The 20,954-nt window shown below is 36.4% G+C and overlaps 1 protein-coding gene across 1 annotated transcript in view; it reads left to right on the top strand.

Annotated features, from left to right (window-relative positions):
- Nucleotides 1-2,489, top strand: part of LOC118881084 (membrane cofactor protein-like) — a 30,058-nt gene extending 27,569 nt beyond the window's left edge. The window contains exons 8-10 of the mRNA XM_036825560.1: nt 1,171-1,224; nt 1,730-1,765; nt 2,278-2,489. Coding sequence (XP_036681455.1) covers nt 1,171-1,224; nt 1,730-1,765; nt 2,278-2,489 — 302 coding nt within the window. The remainder of the gene's footprint in view (nt 1-1,170; nt 1,225-1,729; nt 1,766-2,277) is intronic.
- Nucleotides 2,490-20,954: the final 18,465 nt, after the last annotated feature.

The raw sequence follows: 20,954 nt of genomic DNA, 5'->3' as shown, positions 1-20,954 counted from the left end.
GTCTCTATGCCAGTACCATTCTGTTTTATTATTGTAGCTTTTTAGTAAGTTTTGAAATCAGGAAGTATGAGCCCTTTCAGCATTGCTCTTCTTTTTCAGGATTGTCTTGGCTGTTGCTAGTCCCTTGATATTCCATATAAATTATAGGTTGTATTTTTCTTTTTCTGCAAAATGCATTTTCAAGATGGTGATAGAGAGTGCATTTAATCTGTAAATTGTTTTGTGTAGTATTAACATCTTAACAATATTAAGTCTTCCTGTCCATGACCACAGGATGTCTTTCCATTTATTTATGTCTTCCTCACTTTCTTTCAGAAATTTTTATACTCTTCAATGTACAAGCCTTTCATCTCCTTGGTTAAGTTTGAGTATTTTATTCTTTTTAATGCTATTGTAAATGGAATTGTTTGCTTAATTTCATTTTTGGATTGTTCATTGTTAGTGTATAGAGACACAACTGATTTTTGTGTGTTCATTTTCTATCCTTCAACTTTGCTGAATTTATGTATTAGTTCTAACAGTTGTGTATGTGTTTGTGTGTACGTGTGTGATCTTTATAGAGCTTTCTATGTAGAAAATCATGTCATCTATAAAGAGAGATCATTTTATTTCTTCTTTCCCATCGGGATATTTTTAACTTCTTTTTTACGTAATGATTCTGACCCAAACTTCCAATGTTACATTGAATTGAAGTGGCAAATGCAGGAATTCTGTGTTGTTCCTGATCTTAAGGGAAAAAAATTTTAGTATTTCAACATTGAGTATGATGTTAGCCACGAGTATTTTATAAATGGCCTGTATAGTGTTGAAGAGTCTTTCTACTCCAGAGCAACTTCTAAATCATTTTTAAGCCTTCCTCTATCTTTTGAGTAGAATCATATTGAATTCAAGCTTAGTTTTTTGGAATACACTAATGATAAATTTGCTTGCTGTACCACAGAATTAGTTGCAAGGAATATCAGTGGACAGGAAGAATAATGTTGATGGCGTTGATTATAAATTTATAATATTTTATGATGCAACTTTTAATGAGAAACATTAATATAATTTATAAGGAAAATTAAATTATAATTATGAATTATAAAAAGGCACAAAACCAAAACCAATGAATTTATAGATCTTTAAGATTTAGTTAGTCTTTCTTTTTACCTATTTCCATTTTTTTCCTAGGATATCCCAATCCCAGTGACGAAATACTATCACTTGATGACTTTGAGGATTTAGGTATCATTTTGTTATTAATAACCCTGTACTATGAGACCTTAGAGTTCTACATGGAAATATGTTCCAATCATTTGTAGGTAGGGAAGAAACAATGTGTCACAAATAATTAGTAATAATTGACATTTATAGTTATTTTATTAGTGCAGGTACCATGACAAATGTAAGTGGTAGTATATATAGACACATGTAGATAATTTTCTCTAATCTAGTTAATTCTAACAGTACTAGTAACCTATACAAAATAACCTGGTGTGGTAGCTAAAGCACAAAACAATGAAAAATGAGGCTCCTGTTAAGAGTTTCACAAGGTGGATCCTGTACCTGGAATCTGTTTAAAAGGGTTCTGTGATCAAAATGACTTGGATGCAGTAGCAGTCATGCTAAAACTAGACTGATAAACATTTTTACTGTAGTTTTTAGACGATCTGATCAAAATTAAAATACAGCTGCTATCTAGGACCCATAGATGCTTAATATCTTCAAAACTGTTTTCATATTTTCTCAGATGCAGGAATCATTGCTCTGATTATTCTTACTGCAAGTAAGTATCTCAAACTTCGATACCACTTAAGTGAAAATGTAATATGAAGATGAGATGCACATTATTTTTTCAATGACTTTTCAGTTGCTGTAGTTTTTATAGGTTGAAATTGAGTAGAACAGTCTTAAAAAACCTGACCTTTTCTGTGATATACTACCTTGTGTTGGTGATTGTATATTCTTTTATATTCTACATGTCCACATAGTAACAAACCCTAAATAATACATATTTTTTCAAAATTATTAGTCATATGAGTCTATTTCCCAAATATGCTTTGGGTAATTTTCTAAGTTAAGCAAAGGCTCTGACTTATTGTGGACTGTTTAAGTGATTCCAGGGGATTGGATTTAGATACTGAAGGGTCGAGATGGAATATAAATGTATATGGGCTCAAATAAAATAACATTTTCTAACCGCAGAAATGTAACCAATGTTTATTTCTTCTGCTTGGTTTGGAATCTTGGTGATTAGTTTTCAGAGTCACATATCATTTGTTTCCTGTTTTCTTGTAGTTGTTGCTGTTGTAGTAGTTTGTACCTGCTTCTACAGATGTCTTCACAGTGAGAAGAAAGAGGAGAAGGATATGAAAGAGAAGGAAGAAAAGGATATGAAAGAGAAGGAGAAGAAAGAGAAGGAGGAAAAGGAGAAAAAGGAAAATGAGAAGAAGGAAAACGAGAAGAAGGAAAAGGAGAAGGAGAAGAAAGAGAAGGAGATGAAAGGGTAAATCAAAGCATGTTTCCTCTAACTTATTCTAAACTTTGTACTTTTGACATACTTTTGTGCATTTCTTTGTCCTCTATATTGCATGCTGTGTTTTTCTAAAATGTGCCTGCATGAGTGTGCTGTCTGAATTGCATTTCATTACTAAAAATGTTTTTAGCTGCTTTTAATATCACTGCAACAGGAGAAATTTGTGCAGAATTTCATCAGCTATTATGACTGTAGGAAAAATTTCTGTGGGATTTGAGGTTTAAGTTCTGCAGCAAATCATGGACTGTTAGAGAGTTTTCCCTACCCTAGGTGCACCCTACTTCCTAGATTGGACTGGTGGCCAAGATGAAATTTTAAATGGTTCACTGGAGACTTTGACATTTATATTCACTGGAATTTTTATGATGAAAATCTCCATTTATCTGTCCAACTTAGGTCACTGTAAGAAGCTATGTAGTTAAAATTTGATTTCTTTTCACTTAGAGTTGTTATTTATATAACTGGGGAATTAAAAGCAGCATTATTTGATTTCCCATTTATGTTCTCTTAATTTACTAAGTGGCAGTAAAACTGATGGAGTTAAACTTCAAGTTACTAAAAGGGGTAGGATTTATAAGGCATCTCATTAGTTTTGTCTTTCTCTTTATCTGTAAAAATAAAAAAATCAGTGGGGGTGCTTAGAATAAAAAAAGTGTACAGAGGATATTCAAGATGGCGAAGGATTAAGACATGGAGATCACCTTCCTGCCCACAAATAAATCAAAAATACATCTACATGTGAAACAACTCCTACAGAACACCTACTGAACACTGGCAGAAGACCTTAGACTCCCCAAAAGGCAAGAAACTCCCCACATACCTGGGTAGGGCAAAAGAAAAAAGAAAAAACAGAGACAAAAGAATAGGGATGAGACCTGTACTTCTGGGAGGAGCTGTGAAGGAGGAAAAGTTTCCACAAAGTAGGAAGCCCCTTCACTGGCAGAGATGGGGGGTAGGTGAGGGGGAAGCTTCAGAGCCATGAAGGAGAGTGCAGCAACAGGGGTACACAGGGCAAAGCGGAGAGATTCCTGCACAGAGGATCAGTGCCGACCAGCACTCACCAGCCTGAGAGGCTTGTCTGCTCATCTGCTGGGGCGGGTGGGGGCTGGGAGTGGAGGCTCAGGCTTTGGAGTTCAGAATCCAGGAAGAGGACTGGGGTTGGCTGCGTGAACACAGCCTGAAGGAGGCTAGTGCACCACAGCTAAACAGGAGGGAGTCCGGGAAAAAGTCTGGAACTGCCTAAGAGTCAAGAGACCATTGTTTCAGGGTGCACGAGGAGAGGAAATTCAGAAAACCGCCTAAACAAGCTTCAGAGACAGGTGCGAACCGTGGCTATCACTGCAGACACCAGAGATGGGCATGAAATGCTAAGGCTGCTGCTGCAGCCACCAAGAAGCCTGTGCGCAAGCACAGGTCACTATCCACACTTCCCCTCCCAGGAGCCTGTGCAGCCCGCCACTGCCAGGGTCCCGTGATCCAGGGACAGTTTCCCCAGAAGAACACATGGCATGTCTCAGGCTGTTGCAACGTCACACTGGCCTCTGCCGCCACTGGCTTGCCCGCATTCTGTACCCATCACTCCCCCCGGCCTGAGTGAGTCAGAGCCCCCAATCAGCCGCTCCTTTAACCTCCTCCTGTCTGGGCAAAGAACAGATGCCAGAGGGCGACCTACATGCAGAGATGGGGCCAAATCCAAAGGTGAACCCCAGGAGCTGTGCGAACAAAGAAGAGAAAGGGAAATTTCTCCGTGCAGATTAAATCTCCCCAATCAACTTGATGTACCCTCCATCTGTGGAATACCTGAACAGACAACAAATCATCCCAAAATTGAGGCAGTGGATTTTGGGAGCAAGTGTGGACTTGGGGTTTGCTGTATGCGACTGACTACTTTCTGATTTTTATGTTTATCTTAGTATAGTATTCAGCGCTTGTTATCATTGGTGGATTTGTTTATTGCTTTGATTGCTCTCTTCTTTTTTCTTTCATTACTTTTAAATTTTTAAATTTTAATTATTTTTTAATTTTAATAACTTTATTTTCTTTCATTTTATTACTGTTTTTTCTTTCGTTCTATTTTTTTCTCCCTTTTCTTCTGAGCTGTGTGGCTGACAGGGTCTTGGTGCTCCGGCCGGGTGTCAGGCCTGAGCTTCTGAGGTGGGAGAGCCAAGTTCAGGACATCAGACCAACAGCGACCTCCCAGCCCCAAGTAATATCAATCAGCGAGGACTCTCCCTGAGATCTCTGTCTCAAGACTAAGACCCTGCTCCACTCAATGACCAGCAAGTTCCAGTGCTGGATACCCCATGCCAAACAATTAGCAAGACGGGAACACAACCCCACCCATTAGTAGAGAGGCTGCCTAAAATCATAATAAATTCACAGACACCCCAAAACACACCACCGGACATGGTTCTGCCCACCAGAAAGAAAAGATCACGGCTCATCCACCAAAACACAGGCACCAGTCCACTCCACGAGGAAGCCTACACAACCCACTGAACCAAACTTACCCACTGGGGTCAGACACCAAAAACAATGGGAACTACGAACCTGCAGCCTGAGAAAAGGAGACCCCAAACACAGAAACTTAAGCAAATGAGGAGACAGAGAAATATGCAGAAGGTGAAGGAGCAAAGTAAAAACGCACCAGACCAAACAAATGAAGAAGAAATAGGCAGTCTACCTGAAAAAGAATTCAGAGTAATGATAGTAAAGATGATCCAAAATCTTGGAAATAAAATGGGGAAAATACAAGAAACACTTAACAAGGACCTAAAAATACTAAAGAGCAAACAAACAGTGATGAACAACACAAGAAATGAAATTTAAAATTCTCTAGAAGGAAACAATAGCAGAATAACTGAGGCAGAAGAACGGATAAGTGACCTGGAAGATAAAAGAGTGGAAATAACTACTGCAGAGCAGAATAAAGAAAAAAGAATGAGAAGAATTGAGGAAAGTCTCAGAGACCTCTGGGACAACATTAAATGCACCAACGTTCAAATTATGGGGGTCCCAGAAGAAGAAGAGAAAAAGAAAGGGACTGAGAAAATATTTGAAGAGATTATAGTTGAAAATTTCCCTCTTGTGGGAAAGGTAACAGTCAATCAAGCCCAGGAAGCCCAGAGAGTGCCATACAGGATACTCAAAGGAGAAACATGACAAGACACATATTAATCAAACTATCAAAAAGTAAATACAAAGAAAAAATATTAAAAAGCAGCAAAGGAAAAGTAACAAATAACATACAAAGGAATCCCCATAAGGTTAACAGCTGATCTTTCAGCAGAAACTCTGCAAGCCAGAAGGGAGTGGCAGGATATATTTAAAGTAATTAAAGGGAAAAACCTACAACCAAGATTACTCTACCCAGCAAGGATCTCATTCAGATTTGACAGAGAAATTAAACCTTTACAGACAAGCAAAAGCTAAGAGAATTCAGCACCACCAAACCAGCTTTACATGAAATGCTAAAGGAAATTCTCTGGGCAGGAAATACAAGAGAAGGAAAAGACCTACAAAAACAAGCCCAAAGCAATTAAGGAAATGGTAATAGGAACATATATATTGATAATTACCTTAAATATAAATGGGTTAAATGCTCCAACTAAAAGACACAGGCTTGCTGAATGGTTACAAAAACAAAATCCATATATATACTGTCTACAAGAGACCCACTTCAGACCTAGGGACACATACAGACTGAAAGTGAGGGGATGGAAAAAGATTTTCAGTGCAAATGGAAATCAAAGAAAGCTGGAGTAGCAATTCTCATATCAGACAAAATAGACTTTAAAATAAAGACTATTACAAGGGACAAAGAAGGACACTACATAATGATCAAGGGATCAATCCAAGAAGAAGAAATAACAATTGTAAATATTTATGCACCCAACATAGGAGCACCTCAATACATAAGGCAAATACTAACAGCCATAAAAGGGGAAATCGACAGCAACACAATCATAGTAGGGGACTGTAACACCCCACTTTCACCATTGGACAGATCATCCAATATGAAAATAAATAAGGAAACACAAGCTTTAAAGGACACATTAAACAAGATGCACTTAATTGATATTTATAGGACATTCATTCCCAAAACAACAGAATACACTTTCTTCTCAAGTGCTCATGGAACATTCTCCAGGATAGATCATATCTTGGGTCACAAATCAAGCCTTGGTAAGTATAAGAAAATTGAAATCGTATCAAGTATCTTTTCCAACCACAAAGCTATAAGACTAGATATCAATTTCAGGAAAAAACTGTAAAAAATACAAACACATGGAGGCTAAACAATACACTACTAAATAACCAAGAGATAACTGAAGAAATCAAAGAGGTAATCAAAAAATACCTAGAAACAAATGACAATGAAAACACGATGACCCAAAACCTATAGGATGCAGCAAAAGCAGTTCTAAGAGGGAAGCTTATAACAACACAATCCTACCTCAAGAAACAAGAAACATCTCAAATGAACAACCTAATCTTACATCTAAAGCAATTATAGAAAAAGAACAAAAAACCACAAAGTTAGCAGAAGGAAAGAAATCATAAAGATCCGATCAGAAATAAATGAAAAAGAAATGAAAGAAACGATAGCAAAGATCAATAAAACTGAAAGCTGGTTCTTTGGGAAGATAAGCAAAATGGATAAACCATTAGCCAGGTTCATCAAGAAAAAAAGGGAGAAGACTCAAATCAACAGAATTAGAAATGAAAAAGGAGAAGTACCCACTGACACTGCAGAAATACAAAGGATCATGAGAGATTACTACAAGCAACTATATGCCAATAAAATGGACAACCTGGAAGAAATGAAAAAATTGTTAGAAAAGCACAACTTCCGACACTGAAACAGGAAGAAATAGAAAATATAAACACACCAATCACAAGCACTGATATTGAAACTGTGATTAAAATCTTCCAACAAACAAAAGACTAGGACCAGATGGCTTCACAGGTGAATTCTATCAAACATTTAGAGAAGAGCCAAACTCTATCCTTCTCAAACTACTCCAAAATATAGTAGAGGGAGGAACACTCCCAAACTCATTCTACAAGGCCACCATCACCCTGACACCAAAACCAGACAAAGATGTCACAAAGAAAGAAAACTACAGGCCAATATCACTGATGAACATAGATGCAAAAATCCTCAACAAAATACTAGCAAACAGAATACAACAGTACATTAAAAGGATCATACACCATGATCAAGTGGGGTGTATCGCAGGAATGCAAGGAATCTTCAAAATATGCAAATCAATCAATGTGATACATCATATTAAGAAATTGATGGATAAAAACCATATGATCATCTCAATAGATGCAGAAAAAGCTTCCTACAAAATTCAACACCCAGGGGCTTCCCTGGTGGCACAGTGGTTGAGAATCTGCCTGCTAATGCAGGGGACACGGGTTCGAGCCCTGGTCTGGGAAGATCCCACATGCCATGGAGCAACTGGGCCCATGAGCCACAAACTACTGAGCCTGCGCGTCCGGAGCTGGTGCTCCGCAACAAGAGAGGCCACGATGGTGAGAGGCCCACGCACCACGATGAAGAGTGGCCCCCGCTCACCGCAACTGGAGAAAGCCCTCGCACAGAAACGAAGACCCAACACAGTCAAAAATAAATAAATTAATTAATTAATAAAAATTAAAAAAAAAATTCAACACCCATTTGTGATAAAATCCCTCCAGAAAGCAGACCTAGAGGGAACTTACTGCAACATATAAAAGGCCATATATGACAAGCCCACATCCAACATTGTTCTCAATGGTGAAAAACTGAAACCATTTCCACTAAGATCAGGAATAAGGCAAGGTTGCCTATTCTCACCACTATTATTCAACATAATTTTGGAATTTTTAGCCACAGCAATCAGAGAAGAAAAAGAAATAACAGGAATCCAAATCAGAAAAGAAGAAGTAAAACTGTAACTGCAGATGAGATGATACTATACATAGAGAATTCTAGATGCCACCAGGAAACTACCAGAGCTAATCAATGAATTTGGTAAAGTAGCACGATACAAAATTCATGCACAGAAATCTATTGCATTCCTATACACTAATGATGAAAAGTCTGAAAGAGAAATTAAGGAAACACTCCCATTTACCACTGCAACAAAAAGAATAAAATACCTAGGAATAAACCTACCTAGGGAGACAAAACACCTGTATGCAGAAATTTATAAGACACTGATGAAAGAAATTAAAGGTGATACAAACAGATGGAGAGATATACCATGTTCTTGGATTGGAAGAATCAACATTGTGAAGGTGACTCTACTACCCAAAGCAATCTACAGATTCAATGCAATCCCTATCAAACTACCAATGGCATTTTTCACAGGGCTAGAACAGAAAATTTCACAATTTGTATGGAAACACAAAAGACCCCGAATAGCCAAAGCAATCTTGAAAATGAAAACGGAGCTGGAGGAATCAGGCTCTCTGACTTCAGACTATACTACAAAGCTACAGTAATCCAGACAGTATGGTACTAGCACAAAAACAGAAATATAGATTAATGGAACAGGATAGATAGCCCTGAGATAAACCCATGCACATATGGTCACCTTATCTTTGATAAAGGAGGCAAGAGTATATGATGGAGAAAAGATAGCCTCTTCAATAAGTGGTGCTGGGATAATTGGACCCCTACATGTAAAAGAATGAAATTAGAACACCATACACAAAAATAAACCCAAAACAGATTAAAGACCTAAATATAAGGCCAGACACTCTAAAACTCTTATAGGAAAACATAGGCAGAACACTCTATGACATAAATCACAACAAGATCCCTTTTGACCTACCTCCTAGAGAAATGGAAATAAGAACTAAAATAAACAAATGGGACCTAATTAAACTTAAAAGCTTTTTCACAGCAAAGGAAACCATAAACAAGACAAAAAGACAACCTCAGAATGGGAGAAAATATTTGCAAATTAAGCAACTGACAAAGGATTAATCTCCAGAATATACAAGCAGCTCATGCAGCTCAATATCAAAAAAACAAGCAACCCAATTCAAAAAGGGGCAGAAAACCTAAATAGACATTTCTCCAAAGAAGATATACAGATTGCCTACAAACACATGAAAGAATGCTCAACATCACTAATCATTAGAGAAATGCAAATCAAAACTACAATGAGGTATTTCCTCACACCAGTCAGAATGGCCATCATCAAAAAATCTACAAACAATACATGCTGGAGAGGGTGTGGAGAAAAGGGAACCCTCTTGTACACTTGGTGGGAATGTAAATTGATACAGCCACTATGGAGAACAATATGGAGGTTCCTTAAAAAACTAAAAATAGAACTACCATATGACCCAGCAATCCCACTACTGGCCATATACCCTGAGAAAATCATAACTCAAAAAGAGTCATGTACCACAATGTTCATTGCAGCTCTATTTACAATAGCCAGAACATAGAAGCAACCTAAGTGCCCATGTACAGATGAATGGATAAAGAAGATGTGGCACATATATACAATGGAATATTACTCAGCCATAAAGAGAAACAAAATTGAGTTATTTGTAGTGAGGTGGATGGAGCTGGAGTCTCTCATACAGAGTGAATTAAGTCAGAAAGAGAAAAGCAAATACCATATGCTAACACATTTATATGGAATCTAAAAAAAAATGTTCTGAAGGACCTAGGGGCAGGACAGGAATAAAGACGCAGATGTAGATAATGGACTGGAGGACACGGTGAGGGGGAAGGGTAAGCTGCGACTAAGTGAGAGAGTGACATTGACATATATACACTACCAAATGTAAAATAGATAGCTAGTGGGAAGCAGCCACATAGCACAGGGAGATCAGCTCGGTGCTTTCTGACCATCTAGAGGGGTGGGATAGGGTGCGTGGGAGGGAGATGCAAGAAGGAGGGGATATGTGGATATATGTATACATATAGCTGATTCACTGTTATACAGCAGAAACTAACAATACATTGTAAAGCAATTATACTCCAATAAAGATGTTTTTTTAAAAAGTGTATAAATTCACATTGTCTTCAGAAAATAGAGGTTTTAAACATAAAAATTTAAATTTTAAGGGTATAATTTACAATTTTATGAAAGATTTAGAATAAATCATGGCCAATAAACCTGATTAACATAGACACAAATAATCCTCAACAAAGCACTAACAAACTGCATTCAGCAATACATTAAATGGACCATACATCATGATCAAGTGGAATTTATCCCAGTTATGCAAGGATGGTTCAACATCTGCAAAATAATCAATGTGATATACCACATTAACAAAATGTAGGATAAAAGTTGTATGATCATCTCAATAGATGTGGTAAAAGCATTTGACCAAATTCAGCATCCATTTATAATTAAAACTCTGAGTAATGTGGGTAGTGAAGGAACATACCTCAATATAATAAAGGCCATATATATATCAGCTGAAAGCTTTTCCTGTAAGATCAGTAACAATACAAGGTGCCCACTCCTGCCTCTTTTATTCAACATAGAATTGGAATACCTAACCACAGAAATCAGAGAAGAAAAAGAAATAAAATCAGCCAAATTCAAAAGGAAAAAGTAGGGCTTCCCTGGTGGCGCAGTGGTTGAGAGTCTGCCTGCCGGTGCAGGGGACACGGGTTCGAGCCCTGGTCTGGGAGGATCCCACGTGCTGCGGAGCAACTGGGCCCGTGAGCCACAATTGCTGAGCCTGCGCGTCTGGAGCCTGTGCTCCGCAACGGGAGAGGCCGCGATGGTGAGAGGCCCACGCACCGCGATGAAGGGTGGCCCCCGCTTGCCGCAGCTAGAGAAAGCCCTCGCACAGAAACGAGGACCCAACACAGCCATAAGTAAATAGATAAATAAAATAAATAAACCCAAAGTTAAAAAAAAAAAAGTAAGCTGAAATATTAAAAAAAAAAAAAAAGGAAAAAGTAAAACTGTCACTATTTGCTGGTGACATGATATTATATGTAGAAAACCTTAAAGATTTTACCAGAGATCTTATAGAGCTAATAAACAAATTCAGTAATGTTACAGGATACAAAATCAATATACAAATATCTGTTGCATCTCTTAACTAACAACAAACTATCAGAAAGAGAAATTAAGAAAACAGTCTCATTTACAGTAACATCAAAAAGAAAAGTACCTGTGTTTAACCAAGGAGTTGGAAGACCTGTACACGGAAAATTATCTCATTAATTAAATAAATTGAAGAAGATGAATAAATGGAAAGATATTTCATGTTCATGGATTGGAAGGATTAACATTGTTAACATATTCTCAAAGCAATCTACAGATTCAGTGCAATCCCCATCAAAATTCCAATGGCATTTTTCACAGAAGTAGAACAAACAATCCTAAAAATTTCATATGAAGCCACAAAAGAATCTTAAGAAAGAACAAAGCTGGCGACACCATGCTCCGTGGTTTCAAACTATATTATAATGCTCTAGAAATCTCTTTTGGTTTTTAGCTCATTTTATTCAATTTAATCACTTCTGAATTGTGTAGAAGCGTTTTACATCTTTAGTCACATTTCTAAGAAACAAAGTGATGGAAGAGATGTTTTAAAAGCTACAGGTGCTGGAGAGCAAGGGCTAAGTATAGGCTTGACAAGTAGACAAAGCCTCCCGGGTTTACTCAGAAGTTCAGAGAGGAAAGTGTTCTCTGCACACACCTATGCAGTGTTGGCATAAAAACATAGATCAATGGAACAGAATAGAGAGCCCAGAAATAAACCCACATATATAAAGTCAATTAATTTACAACAAAGGAGGCAAGAATATATAATGGGGAAAGGAGTCTCTTCAATAAACTGTGTTGGGAAAACTGAACAGCTACATTCAAAAGAATGAAACTGGATTGCTATCTTACACCATACACAAAAATTAACTCCAAGTAGCTTCAAGACTTGAACATAAGACCTGAAATCATAAAACTCCTAGAAGAAAACATAAGCAGAAACTCGTTGATATACATCTTCACAATGATATTTTTTTGGATTTCACACCAAAAGCAAAAGCAACAAAATAAAAAATAAACAAGTGAACTACATCAAACTAAAAATGCTTCTGTACAGCAAAGGAAACCATCAACAAAATGAAAGGGCAACCTACTGAACTGCAGAAAATAATTGCAAATAATATATTTGATAAGTGGTTAATATCCAAAATATGTGAAGAACTGATACAACTCAGTAGTAAAAAATCAAACAATTTTATTAAAAATGGGCATAGGATCTAGATGGACATTTTCCAAAGAAGGCATATAGATCACCAACAGGTGCATGAAAAGATACTCAACATTACTAATCATCAGGGAAATACAAATCAAAATCCCATTGTTATATCATCTCATACTATTGAGGTTCCTCAAAATATCAAAAATAGAACTACCATACAATTCAGCAATTCCACTTCTGGGTATTTATCCAAAGGAAATAAAAACACTAACTTGAAAAGATATCTGCCCCCCTATATTCATTGCAACATTATTCACTAGCCTAGATATGGAAACAATCTAAGTGTCCATTGATGGATGAATGTATAAAGAAAATGTGATAGATAGATAGATTAGATAGACAGATAGATGATAGATAGATAGATAGATAGATAGATAGATAGATAGATAGATAGATAGATAGATGATAGATAATAGAATTATTCAGCCATAAAAAAGAATGAAATCTTGCCATTTGCAACAACATGGATGGACATGGACCTTGAGGGCATTTTGCTTAGTGAAATAAGTCAGATAGAGAAAGACAAATACCGTATGATATCACTTATATGTGGAATCTTAAAAAGCAAAAGACAAGCTCATACATGCATAAAACAGATTGGTGAGGCCAGAGGAAGGGGCTGGGGGTTTGGCATATCACGTGAAAGGAGTCAAAAGTTATAAACTTCCAGTTATAAAATAAGTCATGGGGATGTAATGTACAGCATGGTGACTATAGTTAACATTAATAATACTGTATTGCATATTTGAAAGTTGCTAAGAGAGTATAAAAAGTTCTTATCACAAGAAAAAAATTTGTACATATATATGGTGCCGGATATTTACAAGACTTATTGTGGTGATCATCGTGCAGTATTTACATATATCAAGTCATTCTGAGTACACCTAAAGCTAAGGCAACACTATATCTCAATTTTAAGAAAAAGCCCATATTTTACAACATAGCATCTAAATTATCTTTGTAAAGAAAACCAAAAATTGCCGTATTAAATTTTTTTAATATTTTGGAAACATATTATAACCTTTAACCAATGAAACATAATTAATCCTATATGCAGTAGCATAATTTGAGAAAAAAATTGTTTTCAAAAAATAGTGTGGGAGGGGTAATTAATAATTGCCTTTGAGGTAAAATATAAAGTACGGTTGACCCTTCACAACACAGTGATTAGAGGCTCAGTCGAAATCCACATATAATTTTATAATTTTACATTTGCTCCCCCGCCTCCACTGCCAATCCATGGTTCTGCCTTTTCAGATTCAACTAACCATGGATCCAGCAGTACTGTAGTACTTATCTATCTACTGAAAAAAGTCCATGTGTAAGTGGACCGCATAGTTCAAGCTCATGTTGTGCAAAGATCAACTGTATATGGAAATCTTTTTGATTATATGTTATCCTTTTCATGATAGGAACATGGGCAGTTAGAAATTCAGTGTTACAGAATGGCTTAATTTTATGTTCTTTGTGTGGATTGTTTCACTTCCAGACTTTGAAGCCGTCTCTGACCCTTTAAATTCTGTATTATTTTAATAGCTGAAGTTACTCTAATGCATGGGAGGTATGCCTCTCTTTTTTAAAGTTTAGAACAGCGCTTCTCTAATATGTACATTAATCACATGGCATCTTGTTAAAATGCAGATTCTGGTTCATTAGGTCTGGTGCAGAGCCTGATATCTTGCATCTCTAATGATCTTCTAAGTAATGATGCTACTGGGCCTGGACTGTGCTTCATTAGGTCTGGTGCAGAGCCTGATATCTTGCATCTCTAATGATATCCCAAGTAATGATGCTGCTGGGCCTGGACTATGCAGATTCTGATTCATTAGGTCTGGTGCAGAGCCTGATATCATGCATCTCTAATGGTCTCCCAAGTAATGATGCTGCTGGGCCTGGGCTGTGCTCTACCAAGGAGTAGACTATTACTGATGTGCCCATATTCTTGAAATTTGAAGAAACACCATCAATCTTATTGACAAATTTTTATCCTCTTTAAGATAATTGGATTTTTAAAAGACTCCTCATCTATATGTATGCTTTAAAAAAAAAGGATGTGGGGTAATACTAAGCTTTAAAAAAAGTAAAGATTTTTATTATATTCTTTACACTGTTTAATGTTCATAATCTTTCCCCATATCCCAAATCGGCTATCGTTGCCTTAGAAACTCCTTTATAAGACTGTAAAGTGTACGCAATTACTTCTCTATTTCTAGGGGTAACTGTGGAAGCAGGATACTGAGCAAAGATAATCCCAAATTGCTGTTAAAAATGGATAGAAAATGGATTTGATGTAATTTTGTATTTAGGATGATTTGGGAACACAGTTACCCTACTGCAGCCTCCATCCCAAAGTACAGAAGTACTGTAGTAGTCACTTTTTAAGATCACTAAACATCATTTAAAATACTTGATTTAAAAAAGGCCAACAAGGTTAATGTAGTCTGCTACAGTGTTCTGTTCTTAGCTCTCCAACTAAGAATAGACATAGGATCCCAATGGGTCTGATGGGCTCCATCTACACCTTTCTATCCTTTATGCTGCTTGTTCTTTCTTGTGTGGAGGTCTGTCTGGGGGATTCTTTCGCTGGTCTTTCTTTCTTTCTTCCTACTTCCTTCATTACCGACTTTCCTAATTCTTCCTTCCTTCCTTCTTCCTTCCTTTCTTTCTTTCTTTCTTCTTCTTTCTTTCTTCTCCCTCCTCCTTCGTTCTTCTTTCTTTCTTTCTTTCTTTCTTTCTTTCTTTCTTTCTTTCTTTCTTTCTTTCTTTCTTTCTTTCTTTTTCTTTCTTTTTCTTTCTTCTGCGTTGGGTCTTCGTTGCTGTGTGCGGGCTTTCTCTAGTTGCGGCAAGCCAAATCTCCTTTCTGAACGAATTCTTCTACCATACTTTCCAGACTTGGAATCCACAGCCTTTGCCCTCTCCTTTGCTACTGCTCAAACCTGTTTTGCATGTCTGGACTGTGTGGTTTCAAAAAAACAAATGTTTTCACTTATTTGTAGTAATTTTCTTTTCATAAATGCATGATTTTCTTTACTCCAGTTAAATTATTGCTGGATAAGTGAGAGTTTGCTAAGTTTGCTAGAATAATTTCCATAATTTATATACTTATTACCCGTGACAAAATATAGATTTTTATTTTCTTCCATAAAGGATATTTACTACTATTTGGTATAACTTAAGCCTATTTTTAATGTTATATTAATAATGATTGATCCAGAAACTTTGTAATTTTTAAGCTGTCTGTTTAAATGAATGTTACAGAAGCTTTTTGGATTTACTGTAGATAGTTACCAGTTAGGTGCTGAAGAGTGTAATGATGGGGGGAAAAATGAAACATCACATTAATTTGAACTTTTTTCTACCTGGCTTTCAAATTCTTGAGCATTCAAAGAATTATTCAGAAACATTTTACATAGAAACTAATAAATCAGAAAGATTATTTGATTCATTGAGAGAGCACATTTACAAAATTTAGATCCATCCCAGAAAAATAGGAGGTCACCTAATAAGTTTTACAGAGATCTTCCCTCAGGTGAAAACAGCTGTGCTATGGAAAGAAACTGTCCTCAATGCAAAAGTTAAGATATATCCAAAAATGTATGACTTGTTATAAAATCGATTTCTTAGACAATATTACATGGAATCAATACATGTTCTGCGTATTGCCTCAAATTCTAGGGTGCTAGAGGCCAGGACCACTTTTTCTCATACAATCTCATTTTGTGAAAAAGAGTTTACATTATTCACTTGAGGCTAAGTCCTTTCAGGGTTAAACAGATTGCACATAAATATAGAATCTGCTTATCTGCTGGATGATCTATAAGACCTCAAAGGTAAAGTAGTTTCTTGCACCAAATTCTTGTTTCAAGTTCCTAATGAGAATCAGGAGAGCCATAATTTATGAACCTAATTGTCAGCTTACTTCCCTTATCCTCTATCATTGATTTTATCCCATTTTTATGCCACTCTTGCTTCCTTTTGGTTTGACGTCACTATTTTATTCAGCCCTTTTCCCTTCCTCTGTTCAGCAAATACCTAACTGGTGAGAGCCACAGACAAGTAAATTTTATTTCTTTCTTAGAAGAGATGAGAGAAAGGTTTGCTTTTATCATTAAAATGTATCTGCTTTCTGTTACGTTTCTTTTCAGAGATGTCCTTTCTTCTGAAAAATATTCAATGAATATTTAGATATCAATAACCTGAACTAAGATAAGTGGGCAGTAGACATCCAAGAGGACACTAGGATTCTTGTTCTCTGTGTTAGATTATTGAGGTTTTCTCATACCTTCCCTGTTTTAATGTAAAATAATGTGCATTGACAGGCTCTTGCTTTGACATAGGTGCCAACAATGTAATGTCCCCCTTATCCTTTTATCAGACTATCTAGCTTCTCTACCTTATAACAGCTGTGAATCCGAAGCTGGGGGAATTTTTTAGCCCAATGGGAAATAATCACAGAATCTGTTCACTTTAAGTGCAGAGAGGAAAATTATTCTTTGACAGAAGACAAAATACATTTTACTTAATTTTTTAAAGAAATTCAATTTCAACTTGTAAATATTAATTCTGTAAAGGCATTTATCTCTTCCCTTGACCAGGATATTTTTGACATATGAAAGAGAAACCAACAAAAAATATACTCAGATTTTGAAAAATTATGAAATTTATTGTCTTAAGCCATTTAACCTGCTCAACCTTCTGTCTTTGAATGAAATGAATTGGAAGTTCCTCTTTTTGACTGAAGTATTCGTTTTTTTCTTGACTCATTTTTTCTTATACAGCAGGTTCTTATTATTTGTCTATTTTATACATATTACTGTACAAAGGTCAATCTCAATCTACCGATTCATCCCACCAGCACCACAGCCCCCCACACTTTCACCCCTTGGTGTCCATACTTTTGTTCTCTACATCTGTGTCTCTATTTCTGTCTTGCAAACTGGTTCATCAGTACCATTTTCCTAGATTCCACATATATGCGTTAATACATGATATTTGTTTTCCTCTTTCTGACTTACTTCACTCTGTAAGACATTCTGTAGGTCCATCCATGTTTCTACAAATGACCCAATTTCATTCTTTTTTATGTCTGAGTAATATTCCATTGTATATATGTACCACATCTTCTTTATCCACTCGTCTGTCAATGGGCATTTAGGTTGCTTCCATGACGTGGCTATTGTAAATAGCATTGCAGAGACAATTGGGGTGCATGTGTCTTTCTGAATTATGGTTTTATCTGGGTATATGCCCAGTAGTGGGATTGCTGGGTCATATGGTAATTCTACTTTTAGGTTTTTTAAGGAACCTCCATACTGTTCTCCAGAGTGGCTGTATCAATTTACATTCCCATCAACAGTGCAAGAGGGTCCCCTTTTATCCACACCCTCTCCGGCAGTTGTTGTTTGTAGATTTTCTGATGATGCCCATTCTAACAGGTGTGAGGTGATACCTCATTGTAGTTTTGATTTGCATTTCCCTAATAATTAGTGATGTTGAGCAGCTTTTCATGTGCTTCTTGGCCATCTGTGTGTCTTCTTTGGAGAAATGTCTATTTAGGTCTTCTGCCCATTTTTGGACTGAGTTGTTTGTTTTTTTAATATTGAGCTGCATGAGCTGTTTATCTATTTTGGAGATTAATCCTTTGTTCGTTGATTCGTTTGCAAATATTTTCTCCCATTCTGAGGGTTGTCTTTTCGTCTTGTGTATGGTTTCCTTTGCTGTGCAAAAGCTTTTAAGTTTCATTAGGTCCCATTTGTTTATTTTTGTTTTTATTTCCATTACTGTAGGAGGTGGGACAAAAAGATGTGGCTGTGATTTATGTTAAAGAGTGTTCTTCCTATCTTTTCCTCTAAGACTTTTATAGTGTCTGTTCTTACATTTAGGTATCTAATCCATTTTGAGTTTATTTTTGTGTATGGTGTTAGGGAGTGTTCTAATTTCATTCTTTTACATGTAGCTATCCAGTTTTCCCAGCACCACTTATTGAAGAGACTGTCTTTTCTCCATTGTATATCCTTGCCTCCTTTGTCATAGATTAGTTGACCATAGGTGTGTGGGTTTATCTCTGGGCTTTCTATCTTGTTCCATTGATCTATATTTCTGTTTTGTACCAGTACCATATTGTCTTGATTACTGTAGCTTTGTAGTATAGTCTGAAGTCAGGGAGTCTGATTCCTCCAGCTCCGCTTTTTTCCCTCAAGACCGCTTTGGCTATTTGGGGTCTTTTGTGTCTCCATACAAATTTTAATATTTTTTGTTCTAGTTCTGTAAAAAATGCTATTGGTAATTTGATAGGGTTTGCATTGAATCTGTGGATTGCTTTGGGTAGTATAGTCATTTTCACAATATTGATTCTTCCCATCCAAGAACATGGTATATCTCTCCATATGTTGGTATCATCTTTAATTTCTTTCATCAGTGTCTTATAGTTTTCTGCATACAGGTCTTTTGTCTCCTGAGGTAGGTTTATTCCTAGGTATTTTATTCTTTTTGTTCCAATGGTAAATGAGAGTGTTTCCTTAATTTCTGTTTCAGATTTTTCATCATTAGTATATAGGAATGCAAGAGATTTCTGTGCATGAATTTTGTATCCTGCAACTTTACCAAATTCATTGATTAACTCTAGTAGTTTTCTGGTGGCATCTTTAGGATTCTCTATGTATAGTATCATGTCATCTGCAAACGGTGACAGTTTTCCTTCTTCTTTTCCAATTTGTATTCCTTTTATTTCTTTTTCTTCTCTGATTGCCATGTCTAGGACTTCCAAAACTATGTTGACTAATAGTGCGGAGAGTGGACATCCTTGTCTTGTTCCTGGTCTTAGGGGAAATGCTTTCAGTTTTTCACCATTGAGAATGATGTTTGCTGTGGGTTTCTCATACATGACCTTTATTATGTTGAAGTAGGTTCCCTCTATGCCCACTTCCTGGAGAGTTTTTATCATAAATTGGTGTTGAATTTTGTCAAAACCTTTTTCTGCATCTATTGAGATGATCATATGGTTTTTATTCTTCAATTTCTTAATGTGGTGTATCACATTGATTGATTTGTGTATATTGAAGAATCCTTGCATCCCTGGGATAAATCCCACTTGATCATGGTGTATGATCCTTTAATGTGTTGTTGGATTCTGTTTGCTAGTATTTTGTTGGGGATTTTTGCATCTATATCCATCAGTGATATTGGTCTGTAATTTTCTTTTTTGTAGTATCTTTATCTGGTTTTGGTATCATGTGATGGTGGCCTCATAGAATGAGTTTGGGAGTGTTCCTTCCTCTGCAATTTTCTGGAAGAGTTTGAGAAGGATGGGTGTTAGCTCGTCTCTAAATGTTTGATAGAATTCCCCTGTGAAGCCGTCTGGTCCTGGACTTTTTTTTTGTTGGAAGGTTTTTAATCACATTTTCAATTTCATTACTTGTGATTGGTCTGTTCATATTTTCTATTTCTTCCTGGTTCAGGCTTGGGAGGTTATACCTTTCTACGAATTTGTGCATTTCTTCCAGGTTGTCCATTTTATTGGCATAGAGTTGTTTGTAGTAGTCTCTTAGGATGCTTTGTATTTCTGGGGTGTCTGTTGTAATTTCACTTTTTTCATTTCTAATTTTATTGATTTGAGTCCTCTCCCTCTTTTTCTTGATGTGTCTGGCGAATGGTTTATCAATTTTTTTTATCTTCTCAAAGAACCAGCTTTTCGTTTTCTTGATCTTTGCTATTGTTTTCTTTGTTTCTATTTCATTTATTTCTGCTCTGATCTTTATGATTTCTTTTCTTCTGCTAACTTTGGCTTTTGTTTGTTCTTCTTTCTCTAGTTCCTTTAGGTGTAAGGTTAGATTGTTTATTTGAGATTTTTCTTGTTTCTTGAGGTAGGTTTGTATAGCTGTTAATTTCCCTCTTTGAACTGCTTTTGCTGCAGCCCATAGGTTTTGGAGCATCGTGTTTTCATTGTCATTTGTCTCTAGGTATTTTTTATTTCCTCTTTGATTTCTTCAGTGATCTCTTGCATATTTAGTAACGTATTGTTTAGCCTCCATGTGTTGGAATTTTTTACCTTTTTTTCCCTGTAATTGATTTCTAATCTCATAGCTTTGTGGTCAGAAAAGGTGCTTGATATGATTTCAATTTTCTTAAATTTACTGAGGCCTGATATGTTACCCAAGATGTGATCTATCCTGGAGAATGTTCCCTGCGCACT

Source organism: Balaenoptera musculus, chromosome 1, assembly GCF_009873245.2.
Source record: "Balaenoptera musculus isolate JJ_BM4_2016_0621 chromosome 1, mBalMus1.pri.v3, whole genome shotgun sequence".
NCBI lineage: Eukaryota > Metazoa > Chordata > Mammalia > Artiodactyla > Balaenopteridae > Balaenoptera > Balaenoptera musculus.
The sequence above is the reverse complement of the archived record's forward strand: the minus strand, read 5'-3'. Positions and strand labels throughout refer to the sequence as shown.